This window comes from Pseudochaenichthys georgianus, chromosome 5 (assembly GCF_902827115.2).
Source record: "Pseudochaenichthys georgianus chromosome 5, fPseGeo1.2, whole genome shotgun sequence".
NCBI classification, from domain to species: Eukaryota; Metazoa; Chordata; class Actinopteri; order Perciformes; family Channichthyidae; genus Pseudochaenichthys; species Pseudochaenichthys georgianus.
The window spans coordinates 8,598,217-8,618,764 of NC_047507.1; the positions used below are offsets into that span (position 1 = coordinate 8,598,217).

General features: G+C 42.8%; 1 protein-coding gene across 2 annotated transcripts in view; it reads right to left on the reverse strand.

Annotated features, from left to right (window-relative positions):
• fgd5a (FYVE, RhoGEF and PH domain containing 5a) overlaps positions 1 to 18,926 on the reverse strand; it is a 35,110-nt gene extending 16,184 nt beyond the window's left edge. For both annotated transcript variants that reach the window (XM_034082815.2, XM_034082814.2), the window contains exons 1-7: positions 18,682 to 18,926; positions 13,832 to 16,541; positions 6,850 to 6,967; positions 5,288 to 5,346; positions 4,904 to 4,934; positions 1,176 to 1,327; positions 209 to 365 (exon numbers count right to left, since the gene is read on the reverse strand). In XM_034082815.2, the coding sequence (XP_033938706.1) occupies positions 209 to 365; positions 1,176 to 1,327; positions 4,904 to 4,934; positions 5,288 to 5,346; positions 6,850 to 6,967; positions 13,832 to 16,541; positions 18,682 to 18,691 (3,237 nt within the window). In that variant the 5' untranslated portion in view covers positions 18,692 to 18,926. The remainder of the gene's footprint in view (positions 1 to 208; positions 366 to 1,175; positions 1,328 to 4,903; positions 4,935 to 5,287; positions 5,347 to 6,849; positions 6,968 to 13,831; positions 16,542 to 18,681) is intronic.
• Positions 18,927 to 20,548: the final 1,622 nt, after the last annotated feature.

Sequence of the window (20,548 nt, forward strand, 5' to 3'; positions counted from 1 at the left end):
GTTTGAGCTGTCAAACCGTCAGCATGTGACTGTCAAAATACTTCTACGAGCTCCCCTTTGAAGACGGGATCTATTGCAGTGCGCTCAGGAAAATAATAAACACAAAGGAAGAAATGGGAATAGACACAAAGACTAACTGTTGGCAGGAGACACAATTAAAATCTCCCTTTGTCTGCTTGGGATCGAGTTTCACTGCTCAGCGTTTTACCTCAAATTTCCTCACGATGTTGGTGAAGGCCTGGTTGTCTTTGCAGCTTTCCTCCAGTAGGAACATGCTGCGATCATACTCTGAGATAAAGGTGTCAAACACCCCAAAGTCCTCGCGACGTGACAGGATCACATCGACCACCCTTTGGCTCTCCTCCCTGCACAGATAGAACATTTTAACATTAAGTACATTTTCTCAAGTCATTTCATGCAAAGTGAATGTTTGTTATTTATATCAATGCAAAGATCGACAGTCTACCATGAAACATTTTATATTCTAGAATTGTCCTTTAACTAACATACTTCTCCCCTAGTTGCCATACATTTCCCATAATGATGTTGACAAACTACATTCGTTGTGACTTCACTATTTTAGGAATATAATCCATCACTCGTAAGATTATGGAACATCTGCAAATGTCTAGAACGATGTCATTGTGAGAGGGTTTTAATTGATATTTTAAATTAAATGAAAAGTTGGACATGTCAGGAAATATGCTCATTTGCTTCTTAACAAAATAAAGATGGGAATATTCCTCGTCTCATAATCTGCCCTGCCCTTAGGTTATGTTTATTTTATTTCATGTAATTCCTTCAGGTTCTGTGTTTCCAGTTTTATTTGTGCGTTGTCTGTATGTTGTTGTTGATGCATGGAGTTTTGTTAATCTGTAATCAGCCTGTCTTTTTGAATTTCAGCCAGTAAATATGGTCATTGTGTCTGCTAGTTTCTAAATAACCTTTGGATCTGCTTTGGACACGTCTTTCTGGTTAAAGAATGACCTCACAAAGTGTTATTTTATCCTGCTACGCATTTTAAAGCAGGGTTATAGGTCGTAGAGTAATTATTGCGTGACCTCAGTGTAGAATGGAGGATGGCGTTTTTTATACTTTACATCCATGCGGCGTCATCTGCAGTGTACAACACACCCAACAGGACAACTAACAGTGATGTCCCTGGTGTTTCTTACCACTGAGTAATGCGTTCCTCCAGCTCAGTAAGGATGCTGCTGTGGAGGGTGTAGACCTGGGGGAGCATGCCCAATATCTCTCCTAACCTCTGCTCCTCCAGCACAGGCTCCTCTTCCTCCCCCAGCGCCTCCATCACTGCAGACCTAAAGTCCTGCACAGGAGAGGGAAAAGGGATTTGTGAGAAAGAGGGATATTTAAAACAACAGACATGGGTAGAAAGAGAAGTGAATGGAGGAAAGGGTAAGGTAAAAGAAGGAAGTGAGCAGGAGAAATTAAAGGCAACGAGGAATGAAAAAGGGGGGAGAAACGGAAGGAAGGTCAGATACTCCTAAACATCCTTCCTGCCTCCCTCCCTTCATATCACCTCAGAGCCTCCGCACCACTTTGGGCTCTGTCCAGGCATTCAGGAAAGGCGGCACTGCTTGTACAAGAGTATCACAGGTGTTGTTGCATAAAGACCTTGGTGCTCAATGACGCAATGCTGGTTCGTACAAAATCCCCACTTTTCACGTCTCCTTAGACAAGAAACGAAAAATGCACTGATATCCAATGAATTCAGGTTCACTGAAGTCTATTCAGCGCACATAAAACACAAGCAACAGGCATTAATAGCTGCAGTGCCAGACACTAAGAGGGCCAATATGAAGAGCTATGTCACATGGGACTAAAAAACCAAAAGAGAGATTATTCATCCACACAAAAAATAGATGAAGGTATAAAGAAATCTCTGTGTGTGTGCGTGTGCGTGTGCGTGCGTGCGTGTGTGTGTGTGTGTGTGTGTGTGGCCTAGCATTACTATACTTGTGGGGACCTAAATCTGTTTACACAGTCACGTGTGGGGACTCACCTCCCTTATGGGGACAAAATGGAGGTCCCCATGAGGGGAATCATTAATTTTAGGGCGAAGACTTGGTTAGGTTTAGGATTAGGGTAAGGTTAAGGTTAAGGGTAAGGTTAAGGGTAAGGGTAAGGGTTAGGGTTAGGCATGTGTTGGTTATGGTTAAGGTTAGGATAAGTCTCCAGGAAATGCATGTAAGTCAATGTAATGTCCCCTGAAGTGATGTATACATGGTATATGTGTGTGTGTGTGTGTGTGTGTGTGTGTGTGTGTGTGTGTGTGTGTGTGTGTGTGTGTGTGTGTGTGTGTGTGTGTGTGTGTGAGGGATACATGGAGTCCATCTATTCTAGTTCTGAGTAAAGCACAGACATAAAACAAATAAAGTTGTCCCGGCTGCTGGATAATGCGGTGACACCGGGTGCTCAGAACACGAGTTAACATTCATCACATCTGCCGGGGAGAAGAACAGCTCTGGTCGTCTCCCGGGTTACACACAAACATTCAGATCCATGAATGAGAGGAGCTTTACTCTCCAGATTTCCCCGGTCCACTCTCAACCTTATTCCCTCACATCAGGCAGGTCAAAAGAAACATTAAGCAGTCGCTCGGTCGTAGCTCAGCAAAGAGAATCTGTTCGAGGTCACAGGCTACAAACAAGAACAACATAATAAGCCCTGTGTGTTGAAGCTGCTGCGGGGAAAGGCCTTTAGAAGAGGAGCACGGCCTCCCTTCCTATGTGCGGACAGGCTCTGGAAATTCTTTGTATTCTTGTTATTTTTTATCAAACAATGGAACAATAGCTCATGTGTGCCTCTCACTTAACGCCCCCCTCACACCCCAAACTGTGTGTTCGTACCGCGGGAGCGTTTCCCAGCTGTATTGCTCAGTTTCATGCTAATTATGACATGACATGAGTGATGTGTTGAGATATTAGTTACTGTTTGATGCACAAACAGTAACTAATATCTCAACACATCACTGTTTGAAGTTTGAAGAATAATAACACCCGAACACAGCAGCAATGCATTATGCAGCAGCATGATAAAAAAAAGCCCTCAATGTCACCTTAGAAAGGTGGCAAGAAGATTCAATTAGGTCCTGTGGTTACACAAGAGGCACTCAAACCAAGGTTAGTATAAAAAAGGGAAAATTCACTGAAAATTATATAATTGAACGATTCAAGATAGACTGTCACTTTAAAGCCCACATTGACTAACAGAATTTGTGTCTGTCAGTGCTTTGGCATGCAGCAGCTAATTAGTATAATTGAGCATAATGATGAGATTGCAGATTTATGAATATTAGAGGCGTCCATTGTATAATATTTGCATTATTTGCTGTTTTAATGGCGTCAAATTAGACATTACACAAAGCAGCTGCTCGTGTGCCCACCGCAGGCTTTCATAAATCATGGTGGGTGGGCACATGTAAGAAATTCAGGTTATGACCTCATTCAAGGTTATAAGGTACAGGCTGACTGATGGGCTTCTCCTGGTTCAATGACTCTACCTGTCAGATTTGTACTGGCAACCATCACCTTAATGGCAACTCTTCCTCACCGTTCTTCCAAAGGTGTTGCCTATCTGACGTCTCCAGCGGGACTTTCCCTTTTCATTAAAATGAAATAATGCTCACCGCAGCCAAGGAGGTTATGTTTGTCTGTTTGTTTCTCAGCAGAACTATGCTGAAAGATTTTCATGAAACTTGGTGAAAGGGTGTAGCACAGGGATGTCAAACTCAAGGCCCGGGGGCCACATCCGGCCCGCGACTTCATTTTATGTGGCCCCACAAGAGCTTGCAAAGAATATAATATGTTTATTATACGGTTACATGCTGATATACAGACGCATGTTGCCCATAAACTACATGTCCCACAATGCATCTCAAATTTGACTTTTTTCTCTGAATTTGACTTTTCTTTTTAAATTATTTTGTGACATTCTCACCATGTGCTACACTGTAGCATATGGTGAAAAACAAGGAAAAACCCATTACATTTAGGAGAGGATCAGGAGGGGGAGTTCACGGATTATGTTTCACTTTCATTAACATTGCAAGAGAGAGCATTGCTGCTGCATCGGTGTTGTGTCAAAAATAATCCAAAAATGTAGTTTCCGAAAGCAAACATTTACGTTAACCCTCCCTTAAGTCGGAACGGCAACTCGGAAACAGATGTGGACATGTTGTTTAAAAGCTTTGGAGCAATGAAATAAAACACTTCACTTAAGCTCATGAACACACCCTTCTAGTTTGTAACTGTTTCACCGTCATTGATGTGGTGCGTTTGGTACATCCCTTCCCTCCAGTGATGTGGTCTGGTTTTGACAGGCAGTAAGTGAGAATTGATGGAAGTAGATGAAAACAGTTGGTGGTGAAGCATGGCCGACCGTATGAAGCTTACCGCAGCTCAACCTTAAATCCTCCGCATTAACAGAAGTCATTTCACCTCTAAAGGGGATATTCTCCATTTTAAGGCCATATGAAGTTCATACCGTGCATAAACCACAACAACTAAAGGGCCCAGCTGACTTTTTGTGACCTTTCGGTGGCAGATTGCCAGCTGAGTTGCTATGAATCATTGTATTTATGTATCATTGTATTAGTTGAGTAAGGATACAGCGAAACGCACACAGTACGCACGCTGCGTCATCTTACAACTGACCACTCCAGTGTGCAACACATCAACTCTGTCAAGACCAGGAAGTAGATCTCGCTGCAACAACATTGATAAACCTGAGCAGAGCCTTACGACAGGAGACGTAGACAGAGAATGGGGAGCAGACAAACAGGAAGTGATGTTATCATTAAGAAAGTTTAATAGGCTTTAAAGGAGGATACATTCAAAGCCAATGTGACACGCTTATGGCGTGGCAGCGAAGCTTTTCTTACCTCTTGAAGGTACTTGAGGGCGCTGACGTGTCTGGAAAACAAGACGAGAGAAACACAAGATTTAATTAAACTGTGGAAAGAATTTGCAACCTTCCACACAGCTATGTTAATCTTTTCTACAAGACTCATTAAATTATCTAAATTATGCATGATGGGAAAAGTACATCAGAAGAAGAGTTAAGTGTGTAGCAGGGCAAGGGCAAGCCTGGTGTGTTTAATACGTTACATAAGACACTTGTGTAATTGGCTGTCAGATAGTTAGCTCATTAGCTCAGGAGCAGGAGAGATACAGTCAGAGGAAAAGGAGAGTACGGACAAGACCAAACAAATATCCGATTTGGCTGCGTCTGTGTGCAAACGGGGAAATCCAGCGCAGATACTCACAGTCTCTCTGAGTCGACCAGCTCTTTGGCGACGTAGAACGCTCGGGATCGGCCATCAATCTGCGTGACAGCGAGGGAGAACAGTGGGAGATGAGTGAACACAGCTAATGTTTAAAGGCTCTCTGAGGGCACCTATTCCTCTCAAACATTATTAGGAACAGCTTCGCAGCAGCTGGCAATAAAGCAAATTCACTTTTTTGTGTGTCAGTTTTCTGCTGTCGAAATAAGACTGATTCTTTCATTAGAGTAACAGCAGAGACATAAAGGGTTGCTCAAATACGGAACATTTAAATTCAGATACATTATGTATGAGAGGCTGGGGCGACAACACTGGTGCCCATTGATTTAAAGGCTAATCACAGGGTCTCAAAACATCCGAGCCGAAACATAACATTGAAGCAATCTAGGGGGTTTACCGGCAACGCTCCGGTGCTTTGTCAGTGTTGTTTTGTTTCTTCCTTGATGGGGCATTTCACAAATAATGCATTAACGCACGCTGATCCTCATTTCCTCGAAGTAAAACCAAAACACAGTTCCATTAAAATAAACAGCCAACTCAAGTCTCTCTGGTCCTCTGCCTCTCTGTTTTTTCCTCAATGTATTGTTTTTTTGCTTTGAAGAAGGAGAAAACAAGGAAATGCGTGTCACGTGATGTGAGCTGTGGCCTGATATTATGATGGGAGCAGGACGGGTGGGGTCCATCTCTGAGCTACTGTAAAATGGATGCCTTTTACTGTACTTTTACTTTTACTTGAGGCCTAAAGCAATAGAGTGCTGCATGGGTAAAGTTTTTGTGTAGGCCAACAGGGAAGTTAGCATTGTGTTTCCCTCAGAAAAAGCCAGACACATTTTGTATTGGATTTGGGATAATTGCAGAAAATAAGCTGTGTTTATATTACTTAGCCATATGTTCTTTAGCTATATCATCTTTACCACATTTTGGTTTATTAAGCATGAAAGCATGAAATCAATCCCAAAAACCTTATGGGCGCATGACTGTATGTCACCAACTACTGTATTCTCATTTAGCCACATGTCAGCAACTGCATATTGTTTGACACGTAGTAGCTTTGAAATTCACAATAGAGGTAATTACTGCCAGATTTTATGTCCCTGAACAAAATGTGTTATGATACTAAACTAAATGCTTTATTGTACTCGTAAGGAAAAATGTTCTGGACTCCTGCGGTTGCACAGAAGATCATAGACAAATCATAATGCAATTGTTTGTGTTAACCACAGACCTTGTTACAGGCATTTCACCCAACACACATTTAAAAAAACAAATTGACTTAGAGACAATGGATCAAGAACTTGCATCGTTTGTAATGTATCTTCCTGTAGAAAAGATACACACAATAATTTACATTAGGTTCTGTTGTTCAGTCCTACTCTCGTAAATATATATTATGTTCTTCATTCAAATCTGACATCGCCATGTGTAGAATATTTTAAATATATGAGTTCCACAGGGTCTATTAATATAATGCCAGTCGGTAGCTCAGAGAACATAATTAAACATCTTCACCATGCTTTCATCTGTTTCTGTATCCCATATCTCACCTGTCGGTCATAACTCTGCTCAGCCGCCCCCTCTTCCTCCTCTGAAGTGCGCCCGTGGTCCTCGTCCGCCGACAGCCCGGCAGAGACGGCATTAATCGGGAAAGGCTCCGTGTAGGCACTGCCAAGGGAAGAGAGGAATGAATACAGCAAACCAGCTTGAAATATGAATACTTAATAGTTACAGCTTCTACATAAAAGCACATCTTCAATAGCATTGCTTTTATGAGAGAGAAGTATTTTTAATTGGCAATACATTAAAGCATTAATGACACATTCCCAAAAGTACCTTTGCATTAAATCTTTGCAGCAGCCTATCCTCAAACCACTGAGCTTTAAGTCTGCTATAAATGTACTTTTTTCCCTTTTCCTGTGTGTGCTTCTGAGCATTTCCAATCCTCCCGTAGAGCCCTCCAGTGGCACACTGCAATCTCTTTCATCATTAGTTCTCTCTCACAGATGGCACAGTTGTGTTCGTACACCGGTAATCCTTTTGTGTGCTACTCTACCTGAGGGGGCCACGCTGTAGGTCACTTCACATGTAATCCCTTTAAATGCTATCCGTGGTAATTATTATTAATGTCCTTAGGCACAGTCAAATCAATTCAGTGTGTTTGATCGAATGCATATTGCCGCGATGATAACTGGATAACAACTTTTCCAAACTTCAGTTTTATAGTATGCAATGTATCCACGTTTTACCTGCGCTGTGCAAAATCTAATTGAAAGACTTTGTGGGACTGATTGATGCATTTGATAAAAAAAGAGATTTTGAAGTTCAATTGAGAAAAGTTGTGCTATCTCCTTAGGTTGTGACTGCTTACGTAAAGGCATACGGGTAAAACAGCAGACCTGCATCAGAAATAGGATTGTGTTTTATAAATCATTTCCTATATATTTTCCAGAAAAGCTTATATTCCTATCTCGAGCTGCAGCGATTAGTCCATTCATCAATAAGCCGATCAACAGAAAAATAATCGAACTCGAAATGTTTTCATACGTTTTAAGCAAATAATGCTTAAGACCCCAATTTGTGAGAATTCGCAAAATATGTGAAGTTAAAATCACCATGATTGGGTTTTGGCTTGTTCTGTGACAAAACCAACAATTTGAATACATTACCTTGGGAAATTGTGTTTAAAGAAATTGTGATGTTCCCTTTTATTCTGACTTGTACAGGTAATGATGGAAGTGTGATGTCTTAAACAGCCGCTGAGTGTGTGTGCTGAGAACAGACGGCTATTAAAAGGCCAAAGGTTAACAGAGATACCCAGTGGACTTCATCTCCATTCAGTCACACACACACACACACACACACACACACACACACACACACACACACACACACACACACACACACACACACACACACACACACACACACACACACACACACACACACACACACACACACACACACACACACACACACACACACACACACACACACACACACACACACACACACACACACACACACACACACACACACACACACACACACACACACACACACACACACACACACACACACACACACACACACACACACACACGCACCCCATTGGTCCTATTGGGTGGGCTGAAGAGAGCACCTACAGACCATTACTCATGGTTGACCTCAGAGTTGACAGATGAACCTGCTGTTGGCTCCTGGGAGATGTTGGAGGGGAAAGAGGACTGGAGGAACCGGTCCTCTTTAAACTACTTCTTGAGTACGGGGAATCACTTTATACGCTCAAGAGAAATGCACCGCAGGTTATAACCTTCACTTTTTCACCCCTGACTACCAACAGAAAACTAAAAAACGTTACTCCAAGTCTGAACATCAATATCTTCTATAGCGTAATCGTATTTATTCGTATTATTCTGGTCAATCTTATGAGAAATTCTATGAATCAACGTACTATAATGTTGAAGCTTGCCAACAACATTGTCTCTGACCCCAACCATGTCCTGAACAGCGATTATGAATTGTTGTTTTCATATAAATGTTGTCAACAAATCAGAGATCCCGCTATTCAATAGGGTTGGACTGAAGCACTCTTTTGTGCACCAGTCAATCCTCAAATTAAATACATGCTTACATCAAATGTACGTCACAGGGTGTTGAGCATGTTTCTCCTCAGTGATTGGTGTGTTATGTTAAATGTGTGTTTCCTTGTAGGCTATCTTGTCTTGTACATTTCAGACTTGATCTGACAATAAAGTAGTATCATATCGTGTCATGTCGTGCCTTGTCTTAACGTATCGTATCAAAAAGGCCTAAACATTGAAGTGCTGGTGCATTAGGTTCAAATTGGCTAACAGATGGGTTTTCAATTGCGACAGGGATATGTAGAATTATTGCTGTCCTGATGTCAATGGGAATGTAATACATTATTCGTTAACAACATGGCCCAATCATCAGCATATAACATCCTAAAAATAGCTTTTGTTTAGCTTCAGTAGCTTCATCCTTCGTTTCCATATTTGAACTTGCTGATATGTGATAGTCTAATGTAAGACATTAAGCCCAATGACAAGACCATTAAAGTAATGCTATTATTCTAACAGAGTGCAATGGCAAAGTTAAATCTACTGTGTCAGATTAAGAGGAGGACACAATGACTCTCTGTGAAAAGTACCTTTATTCCACCTGCGAATTCGATGATGCCTGTAATACGTAATTCAATTGGGCTAAACCTCCAGTATTGAAATATATATGAAGCGCAATCAGACAGGCCTTTTTCAACTTGTAATGGCTCCATTATAGGGAATAGCAGCAGCTGAATAGGTTCATTAGACTGCTGACGATAGATGATTGGGATACTGAGGGGGCGATCAAGAGATTTGGAGCAGTTTTAAATCGTCTGCTGCTTTTACTGTTGATGATTACATGTAGCCTGTGGCTGGTGTGCCGCTGCTGTTGTGACAGTGTGTGATGAAGTGATGTGTGAAGACACTGGCAGACCCTCACCCTGCATCATGTGCCAGGCTGGATGAGAGGACCACATGTGCAGCTGTGTTCCTCACCACTTTATGCCACTGAACAAAGAGTATTTTAGGCGATGTTTGAAGTGGAAGGCTGGAGAAATTCCCGACAAACTTTGAGCAACAATAACAGCAGACCTGGCATTCCTGACGGTACCACACCTCACCTTGTTGTTCAAGGGAGAGTCAGGGAAGGGAGTCTGGTGACCCCTTTCTCCTCCCTCCATCCTATCTGTTCTCTCCCGTCTCCACCTCCCAGACTCCCGCCAGAGCCCCGCCCTCCTCCTGCATTTCCTGTAAACAGGCTGGTGGGAAGCTCCTAGGCTGGACGCTTCCTCCCCGGGGATGACCTGGCAATGACCTCAGAGCGCATGGCACCAGGCCTGGCGAGCCAACGACACGCCCCGCCCACCACCTCGCCACACAGCACTCAGCCACCACCCAGTACAACAATGCACTTAAGATGGCTCCCTCATCACTACTAACACTAACATAACAGTGGGTGGAGCAGCTGTTTGAGAGGCCATGGCGAGGCTTTGTCATCACATTTGAGCGGTTTATGTTGAACTGTGTGAAGTGAAACCCGCACCAAAGAAGAGTGAGATTTGGTACATTTTAGCACACATTAACAGCACTTTCCTGAACAGACCATAGCTCTGTTTATGGTTTGCACGGTACCAGCACAGCAGTACAACATGTACTACTATTAACTGGGACGTCAGCAAAAAATATTAAACCCACCTGAAAGAAAAACCTACTAAAAAGAGAATCAATATAAGTTTAAGTCTCTTTATATACAAAAAGTTACTGGTTGCTTAACCTTACCAAGAGACAGCCCATTACAATGAGGAACTGAAGGCATTACATCCGCCTATATTCTCTAGTCAAACTAACCAGACTCACTTGAAAACCCCCAAGAGATGTCACTTCACAGAAAAGGGGAATGGCTATATTAGCAACTAGTTTTTTATAATGAAGGCTGATGGCTAAGGCAAGAGCAGATAAGAGGGAGAGATAACGGCTTCCAAGGTAAAGCGATCAAAATATGGTAAACAAAATCTTAGATTTAGATGAGACTTTTTTTAGGTGGGCCTTTGTTTTAGGTGGCTATAATACATTTTTGCTAACGTCCTCATCCATTACATTGCTTAGCTTCCTGTCTGCTTCTGGTGCCAATATCATTTGCAGTTCTGTAGTATACACTCAAAATAGATAATACCATACAACCCCACTTCAGAAGATCCAAATGATCCTTTTAGAGTTTACATAATTATATAACACTTAATGATCTCTTATTTGGGCACAATGCTACAAGGCAACAATTCTGCCGACACTGCATTTTTAGCAGGAGCCCTATCTTTGATAAAGCAGCACTAGTTCTGCATGCACAGAATGCAAACACACACAAACCCACAAACAAATGCCTTGGTTAGGATTGGAGTGAATCCTTAGTGTGTCTGTTCTTTTTGTGCACTGTGTGAGCCTGCTAATGAACATGTCTCTTTGCTTACCCTGACTGCTTGTACTGAGCTAGCGTCTGAATGGTGCTACACATTAATCACACGAGTGGAAAGAAGCCAAGCCTGTGGAACCGCAGCTTTGTGAGTTTTCTTGAAATGAGTGTCTGCTACTGTAGGCCCGGTCCTTTGGTGTGCAGCGCTCTGGGGCCGTTTGGTCATTTTCCTCACCACAAAAAAAATCCACTTCTTCCTCTGTTGGTTTTAAACCACATTGACTGTTGAATGTGAACTCAATAAATCACTGCCATCATCGGCTAGGCATCCTGGGACAGCGGCAATGTCAAGCTTTGAACAGAGTTTAGGGTAAAATGTACACATAAAGGAGGAAGGGACAAACACCTACTGACTACACAGGACCCTATGTTGTGCACACACAAACACACATGTAGACACTCACATTCAAATAAACATGAAAAAGCCCCTTATAGACACACCAAAGAGCGGCCCAGGCAACTGAAGCATCTCCGGGGGGAATGCAGAAAAGGCGAGGCGATGGGACAGATAGCTTCTTTGCATCATTGAGAGTGGAGACCTCCAAAACACAATGAGCCACATCGATAAAGTCACTAAGGGGAAAAGAGCTCTCACTGACGGAGGGAGCACTGGCTTGGAAATAGAAGGGTTTTAAATGGTACTATACGGACACAGTTTAAAGTACACTGTAAATACACTGAGGGGGATTGACGGTATAGCTTGTGTCTGGAGGAGACAAGTCTAAGTGTGTACAAAGTTTATAAATGGCTTGAAATGCAAGCTGAACCCGAGGCAGAATAGTTATGACAGTCGGTTTATCCAAAAATAAAACAGCATTAAATATAAACAAAAGGTTCTTCTAAAAATAAAAACAAATACAGAAGCATTTCGCCTCGAGATTACCTTAAGCCTTTAAGAAGCTCGTTGTAATGGCCTGTCTCTTTGACTGCACTCCGGTCATCAAACACAACTATCTTATTAAGACTGGGGAAAGTCTGTAGCCCGTAGTGGCTAAAGCTGTGGCACGGGGTAATTTGGTTCAGTCTTACCGCGGTGATTCCTCACTCTATCGCACACTGCAGTAAATCCTTGGGCCCCTTCTGGGTCCAATGAAAGAGAGGCACTCTGGAGAGAGCTACTTTAATAAAAGCCCTCCTAAACTTAACAATAAGTGTCAGGTACAGGAGAGAAATTACACCAGAGCTTCTCTTACTCTCTTTTCTCCTTATTTCCACCTCCCCCTCCTCGATATGGCTTTATCGCTTTTTTACGCTTTGTGCTCTTACTCTTCTGCACCTCCTTTCAACACTTCCCCTCCCTTTGCTCTCTCACATTTGTCCTCACCCTGCTACACTTCCTTGTGTGAAAGAAACTCCCCCACGTTTCTCACTTTTAATTGCAGCGTATAACGACTGCTTCTAATATGACTAACCTCCGCTCAGTAATCTGCACGGTTGCTATTACCTGGTCTTCCACCACAGACTTGCGTGAAGGAAGCAGCAGCACCAGATGTGTCTTTTAAATCTACCAAATGAAAAACAGGAGTAAGCACTCCCACGAGCATTGTCCATCTTCCCAAAGCCAACGAAGCCTGACACAGCAGGCTGCTCATCTCTCACTGAACCCTTTCCTACAGGAGGAAGATCCGATTCTACTCAGCCAGGTGCACTCCGCTCATTTGAGATACAGTGTAAGAATATCCATCAGCTGTTCAGGGGTCAAGATTTCCCCTCCGAGCAGCCAGGTCCAGGACCAACAACTAGCCTGATTACTTTAAGAGTGGTTCCAGAGATAAACACCGTTGCCTGTTCGGTAGACAGACAGGATACACTTATTTTCTACAATGTATTATTGGCATGTTAAGAAGATTGTGTGCGACACCTTTTAAAATCATATATAGAACACATTTTAGTCTAATCATGTTACAGTATCTAGTCGAAGGCTGAGTAATGTTTTCACGATTGATTTTTATACCAAATAATTTATTCATTATTTAAAAGGTCCAGTTTCACAAAGTCAAATCTGATGTCTTCAAATACTTTTTTTCTTACCATTGCTGAAGACTCAAATATGTTCAATTTACCATCAAAGACAACAGACAAAGAAAGGTCGGGGACTAAATGTGTAAGCTCCAATGGTAGTGATAGACGGTGGTTATTAATACGTAATATATAATGCAGTCAATAATGGTTGTATTACCCAGATTTGGAATATATTGAAATCTCTGCTCATCCCAGAGACAATTTACATGCATGGCATTTAATGTGAAATGGATTGAGACAATGACATTTCAAAAGTTCTGCATCTTTCATTGTGAAGGTTATTTGGGTCTCTGGGTGACATGGCAGTAGACATTTCAGAGAATGTATTTTCAAAACTTGATCAAATAAAAAGAATAGTATCTAGATATCACGATAGGGAAGGTCAAGGATGCAAATAAAGGTATGTTTTGTTAATCAACCATTTCAGGTTTGCTTGAGATTATACAAATGCATTTTATAAACTTTTTTTAACCTTACCTTTCAGGGTCTTCTTTCGATATATGGGTAATGTCAATCCCAAAACTGTTCATATCCACATATCCATCATTCTCGTTGCAGGTAACTGTAGCACGATTTGGGTCTTCAAAGAACTCAGTCACAGTGTGGGATCTGGTGGGTCTGTTGGGGATCTGGATGTTTTCATAGTCTGAGCTCATGGCCGGGATGTTCTCATAGTCCGAGGTGTCAGCACTGGGGAAGGAGATGGAGCGTGGTTTGGTTAAAGGCAGCGGCATGGCGGAGCGCCGAGAACGTTCCTCGAAGGACTCCACTCTGGAGATGCCTCTGCCAAAAGTTTTTGGGTCACCTTTCCTCCTCTGGGGGTCTTTGTAGAGGAATAAGGATGATGGCAGGTTGGGGTTTGGGCGGTTCACAATGTGGTTCTGAAGCGAAGGAGAGCTGCCGGTGCTTCTACGATCGAGCTCTATGACTCTTACTGGGCCGTGGTGGCTGGACTCGGAGGAAGAGCGTGAAGAGCGAACACTTCCATCATTGAAACCCTTCGAATCTGACTTCCTCTTGAACTTGAGTGCCAGGAAGCGCTTGAAGGAGGACTTCTTCTTCTGGGGTATGTCACTGGGTTCATGCTGGATCAGTAGGGATGGAGAACTCTTGGTGACTGGTCTTTTAGCGATGTATGCCAGCTCAAAGGGGGGCGGGATGTCCACCAGAGAGGTTGGTGTGGAAACTCCACTGGATGATTGATGGCTACGCTGGGAGAAGCTCCCAGAAGAAGTTCTGACACATGGGAGCGAGAGGGTATCGTCTTTCCTCTTCATCCTGATGTCATTCTTTAGAGAGTTGTTGATCTCTGTTGGGGAGGTCAAGGTCAACTCTGGACCCTCTGCAGACCGGGAATAAAACAAGAAGCGGCGAGATTTCGTAGACGGGATCAAACTGTTTACCCCAGGCTGCTGTGAATGGCTAAGTGGTTCATTGTTCTTATCTAAGGCCACTGTGCAGTAGTCATGAGTCTGATACTCCGTCCCTGTCTCCTCTGGAACAGTTTCTGGAACGTAACCTGTAATTTTCCCAGAATAAGAGCGTGATCGTGTGACTATAGTCTTTCGATCAAAAGTCACAAAGTTCTCCCCTTCAGAGTCAAACCCCGCCTCTTCGTATATATGCTCCTCGCTGTCCGAGTCTGTGTCCTCATAGAAAGGCACAATATGGCAGTCCAGTTCCTCAATATCTTCTTCAAAGGCCTCGGTGGTGTGGGCGAACACCATCCTGTTAGTGAGCTCCGGGGTGCGGCCTACTTCTGATGGCACTGTGATGTTGCACAGCCTGAGGCGAGGCTGGCAGCTTGTTCGATTGCTGAGAAAAGTCTGGTCTCGTTTAGCTGATCTCTCTTTTGCACTTTTTCCTTTGATAGGTTTCTTTTCCAATTCCTCCTCTTCGTCATCATCACCTATCTCGACGTAATCCTCCGATGAGACACACTCCTGCTGCTCTTCCTCAGCTTGAAGGCAGAGGGAATCGTCAATGTCGGCATACTCATCTGCTGACTCGCTGGCTTTTTCTTTGTCTTTTTGCTGATCAGTCTGCTCGGTGCCCTCCTCGATATCTCCCAGTTCTGAGAGCGCTTGCTTATCATCCAGCTTGTCCACGTCATCTGATGACATATAGTAAGGTTCCTGGTTAGTAGCAGCTTCCGTTTGCAGTTCAATCGAAGGTTTATCATCAGCGTCATCCTGACTCCACTCTGGGTCAGCGGTGTCGGTCACATCAGGGGAAAGAGATCCAATGACCGAATAAGGCCCAAACACATCCTCTGTGCTGGATGTGAATCGAAAACAGCCAGACAGGTCCTTGGTGGCCCTTTCCGGTTGCCATACCCCTATTTCCCCTGTTTCAACCGTGTCACATGACTCACATGTGTCACTAGCATCATCAGTGGGGCCAATCACATCGTAGGGATACTCTTCAGTTACAGTGGGAAGCACACTAAATCCAAATGCAAATCCTCCATCGTCCAGCTCAGTGTCATCTGTGTGTAAATCACAGTTCAAAGGATCGTCACTTTGCTCATCTGCTTCGTTAAGTCCTGTATCATTGTCCTTTTCACCCAAATAGTTTTCTTCCACATGTTTGTTTGAGTGCCCTGAGGAGCCATTAACTATTTCACTATTTTCCCTAAAACGTCTCTTCTCCTCCTCTTCTGATTCCTCTCCTGTTTCATCCTTGGTTTCAGCAAGAGGAGGAGAAGGTGTTGATGTATTCTCATCAGTGCGATTGACACCTTCAAGCTGGTTCAAGTCATTGTCAGTGTTTTCCTCCTCAGTAGTTTCAACAGTAGAACCATCATCTGCTTTTACCGTGTCTTCAGAGCCAACGCTGTCACAATCATTATCTAATATGTCTACTTCTCTTTCCTTTTTCTCCTCAATTTCTCCTCCTGCTACTTCCTCTATATCATTGCTTCCATTGTCATGAACCCCATCCTCTGCATCACGTTCCTCCTCTTTGTCCTGATTCTCCCCAGCCATTTCCTGGAGCTCTTCGGTCTCCCCATCGGAATGATCCAGGTCTCCGTTACTCAGCCTCTGTGGGGGGGAGGGTTTGGGGGCGACAGGAGGTTTTGGACCACGGACAGGGGGACACGGTTTGGACATCAGTTTGGACTTCACTTTGATGGTCAAATGACTGCGAACCTTTGGTCGAGGGACTTGCAGTGGATTTTGAAAATCTGTGGAAAGAAAGTAGGAGTCAGTAAAAAAAGCCAATTAATAATACTTTCGTCTCTTTTCCCTAATATCTAAGCTCACACAAGGATACATATGTGGGTCCTGTTTTGGCATAGAAGGCTAAAAGGAAGTCAAGTCCTGTTCACAGTGACAAGCAGAATGCTGCAGGGGACATTATCAGCAGGAAAAACAACAGAGCCACAGGGTACTTAGAGAAGGAACAATAACATGTCCCTGTCTGGGAAACGACACATGCAGGTTGGACGCTTATAGCAGATTCCAATTTGTTGGCTAATAGTCGTCAAAAACTATAACGGTGATTTTGTCTTTGCTCTAAAAATGTCTAAACTGTATTGAAAAATATAATTTTGAAACGCAGATCTGTAATCAGAGCGTTTTATATTTGATCTCTGTCTTGCTTTTGAGTTTAGACTTTTAGTGTGTTCGAAACTACCATAGCACTGGTTACGAAATTTTGATTTGTAATAAAGCACACCCGTACTTAACAAAGTGTGTACACCCCTAGTCTCTTCCTGTTATTTTGTACCTGCCCTGACGCACATCCTATTAAACCCTGTGTGCACTTTGGCTATCTCTGGGTGTTTTCTCTGTCAGTGTTTCTCTTACTCTAAGTATAATATTAATTTCTGCAGAAACCCCTCATTGCCTTGTATTGCTTTCTGCCCTATTAGTTTCTCTATTAATGTCCCTACGCTTTTAAGATTTGCAGGTTCATCAAGCCGCTCCAGCAGAGCCTCCTCAGACTCCACACAGGATGTCCATGGGGGGAAGGACTTTAACACCATGGCCCCGCATCACTCCTCCATGAACCTCTCTAGGAGTACAGATTTTCACAACACAAATGGACTTCCTTCTCGTCATTCTTCCCTCGATTCTCATGAAACCCACACACACACGCACGAACGCACGTACGCACACACACACACTTTTTTTTGCAGAAAAGGTCCTTTGAGTGCGTCAAAGAACAATACAACTCTGGTAGAGAAAACAGAGGTTGCTGTCTGACAAAGCACCCAACTGCAAACAACAGGATATGAATTATGCAACAAGAATTCAATTAAAACAAATGTTTGAAAAACAAAGGACGAGATAGACAACTGGGACTTTTTTTGGACCAAACTCACAGGATGTGATTTGAGACAGTGTCCTCAGCATGACATGTCACCCATTAAGCGCCTGAACAGCCTAAAACCTGAAGAGACATCTAAAGAACTAAATGGAATATCATTTTCAAAAAAACTGAATTAATTTGACACAAATCACATACAATGTCTACTATTTTCAGCTTCCTTGATTCAATGAATTCACAGGACAGTGAATTTTAAAGACAGATGACCTTCTGGGGCGAAGGCTGTCTACTTTAACAAACATGGATTATAATCGTAATACTAAACCTGGAACAGATTTTTTCCAGTGTGGATTCTTGAATGAAATCAACTTTATCCAAAGCTTATGGATTTAAACACCATGTGTAATTCCTCCTTGCATTGTAATGGGAAAACTGGAAGCATCATTTCAATAAGAAATTCCAGCAGATGTGTGATAAATCAATATCTCAGGTTATATTTAATTGTACCAGAATAACTAATTTAAAGCGCCACAAAAGGCTGCATCAAGTTGCATTGCATATCAATTTGTATGTCAAATGAGTGGATATTCCACAGATGGAATATGTTATCAGTTAGAATCATCCAATTACAGTATACTAACATAAATAGGCACGTCAGCGCACATCTACACTGACTCTCACTGTTTATTTGCTGTAAAAACCTTTAAAGTTTGTTTTCTGGCATTGTAATGGGAAAGCTGCAAGCATAAATTCAATCAGAAAATCCAGCAGAAGCATGATGAATCAATATCTCAGGTTATATTTTATTGTACCTAGTATAGAATAACTCTTTAGCGCCACAAAAGGTTGCATCAAGTTGCATTGCAATTCAATAGGTAAAATGAATGGATAATAAACAGATGAAATATGTTATCAGTTAGAATCATCCAATTACATTAAATAACAACACAAACAGGCACGTCAGCACACATTCACACAGTCTCAGTTTATTTGCTGTAAAAACCTTTAAAGTTTGTTTTCGTGACATGGTCATAAAAAGATTAACAACCAACCTGCATTCATCGTGGGGCATCATCATCCACGGGAACCGACAGTTATCCTCATGATTCCCCACAGACAGCGCGCCACTCGAAATGACGTGGAAACTTAATCCAAATACAAACACATTGCGGGAAAATCAAGATGTAGAAGAAGAGTTGCGGAACATCGCAGTCTCGGTTTTCAACCCGTTTCTTCTACTTGTGTTGGCAGCTTGAGCTTCCAGCCGGCGTGCATCTCCAGTGCTGATGCTACAGTAAACTGGTGCGCTCTTGTGTGGAAACGGGAGGTGCTTCTTGGCGCTTCCTGAGGCAGGACCGGGCAGGACCAGCCTACAGCACTGCAACGAAACCCACTCATAACATACAGAGACCACTGCATTTGCGCTGTTTTGATTTACATTATATATTTTAGTTGTATCAACATACTGCTCCAGAGGTTGGTCAATGTGCAGTTTTGCAGAAGCAGCACGGTGGGCTAGAGTGAGACCAAATCCACTCAGTAAAAGAGATTTGGACTTTAAGCCATTGTTTCATTGTGGTGATGGGCAGCTTTCAATCTGCAGATAACTATTTTGTACAAATATTTTGTTTTTATCACGCCTGCACATGGTTTGGTGCATGGTAGCTTCTGACAGCAGTTGGAAAGTTATAATCCACACCTTTATTGTGAGCTGGTGAACTGTGAGGATAAGGTTATTAACAACAATGACAACTTTAAGTAAAATGAGGTAAAACTGAGGAGGAAAATGAAAAAGAGGGAGATAAATTAGAGAATGATGGCGACAGCATTGGCTCTGCGGACACAGCCAAAGCAGATAAAGGCTCTACTGTTCACACTACTGAGAAGAAAAATCAAACACAATGACTTTAAACAGCATGGTGACTCGTCTGTAGTGATGCATGCAATCACGCTGTGTCATGACACACTTGCTTTGAATGACTGGAACATGTATAGGGAGGATTACACGTTATATAAAAACAACCATAGATTCCTTTCTGTGTTTTGTCCAGCATGTTTTGCCCGTGTATTATTTCCTGAAGCAGTACGGTGCATAGAAAGGTTCCTAAAAGCAGTTTCCAAATACAGTTTGTGCAGGACACCAAAGCTTTTTGCGATTGGGCAAGCTTCCTGGCCCTGCATCTGTTGCTCGATTGAATGAATGCAAGCCTTTAAAAAACCTCTCTTCATAACAGGAAGCCGCTCTCCCTGTTTCCTGCACAACAGGCAACACTTCCTTAGCAACAGATGGGAAAGGTTGTCGACGTTAACCCCTTAGGTAGCCTCTAGCGGAGCTGATTGACTGGTGCTGTGCCTGATGGTTCGAGGAACAGACAAACGTTGACAAGCTTTAGTCTCGTTGTGTTGCTTTCAAGGACGGAGGCACCTTGAGCAACTCGGGGGGAGGCTGTGAGTACGCCCACTCGGGGTCTTTGATTTTTCACCACACATTGAAGGTCAGACAATGTGGTGCAGACTTCTGGGAATTTTGCAGCAGAGTTGTAATGGATAGTGATAGATTGGAGAAGCACCACAATAGGATCAGCTGTGCTGTATCACGGCGGGGCTCCGGTCCTGACTGCTGCCGCGGCACACAGACCCATACGTTACACACACAGCACAATCCCATTCCAGATGGTGGTGCAGGAAGGATTAGGCTCTGCTGCAAGTGTACACTCCAAGAGGTTGTTAGAGAGCGCTCATGTCATAATCACCTCATGTTATCTTTGCACCTGCATGAGGGTCATCTCCTTTATGTGATGATATAGTTCCTAAATTATTAAATGTGTCACTAAATGGAGTATTCAAATGTAATAATTTCTGTGGAAGAGGCACCCATTATGTTTGCTGCAGTAATTAAGAGGCTTATTTGTTTAGATG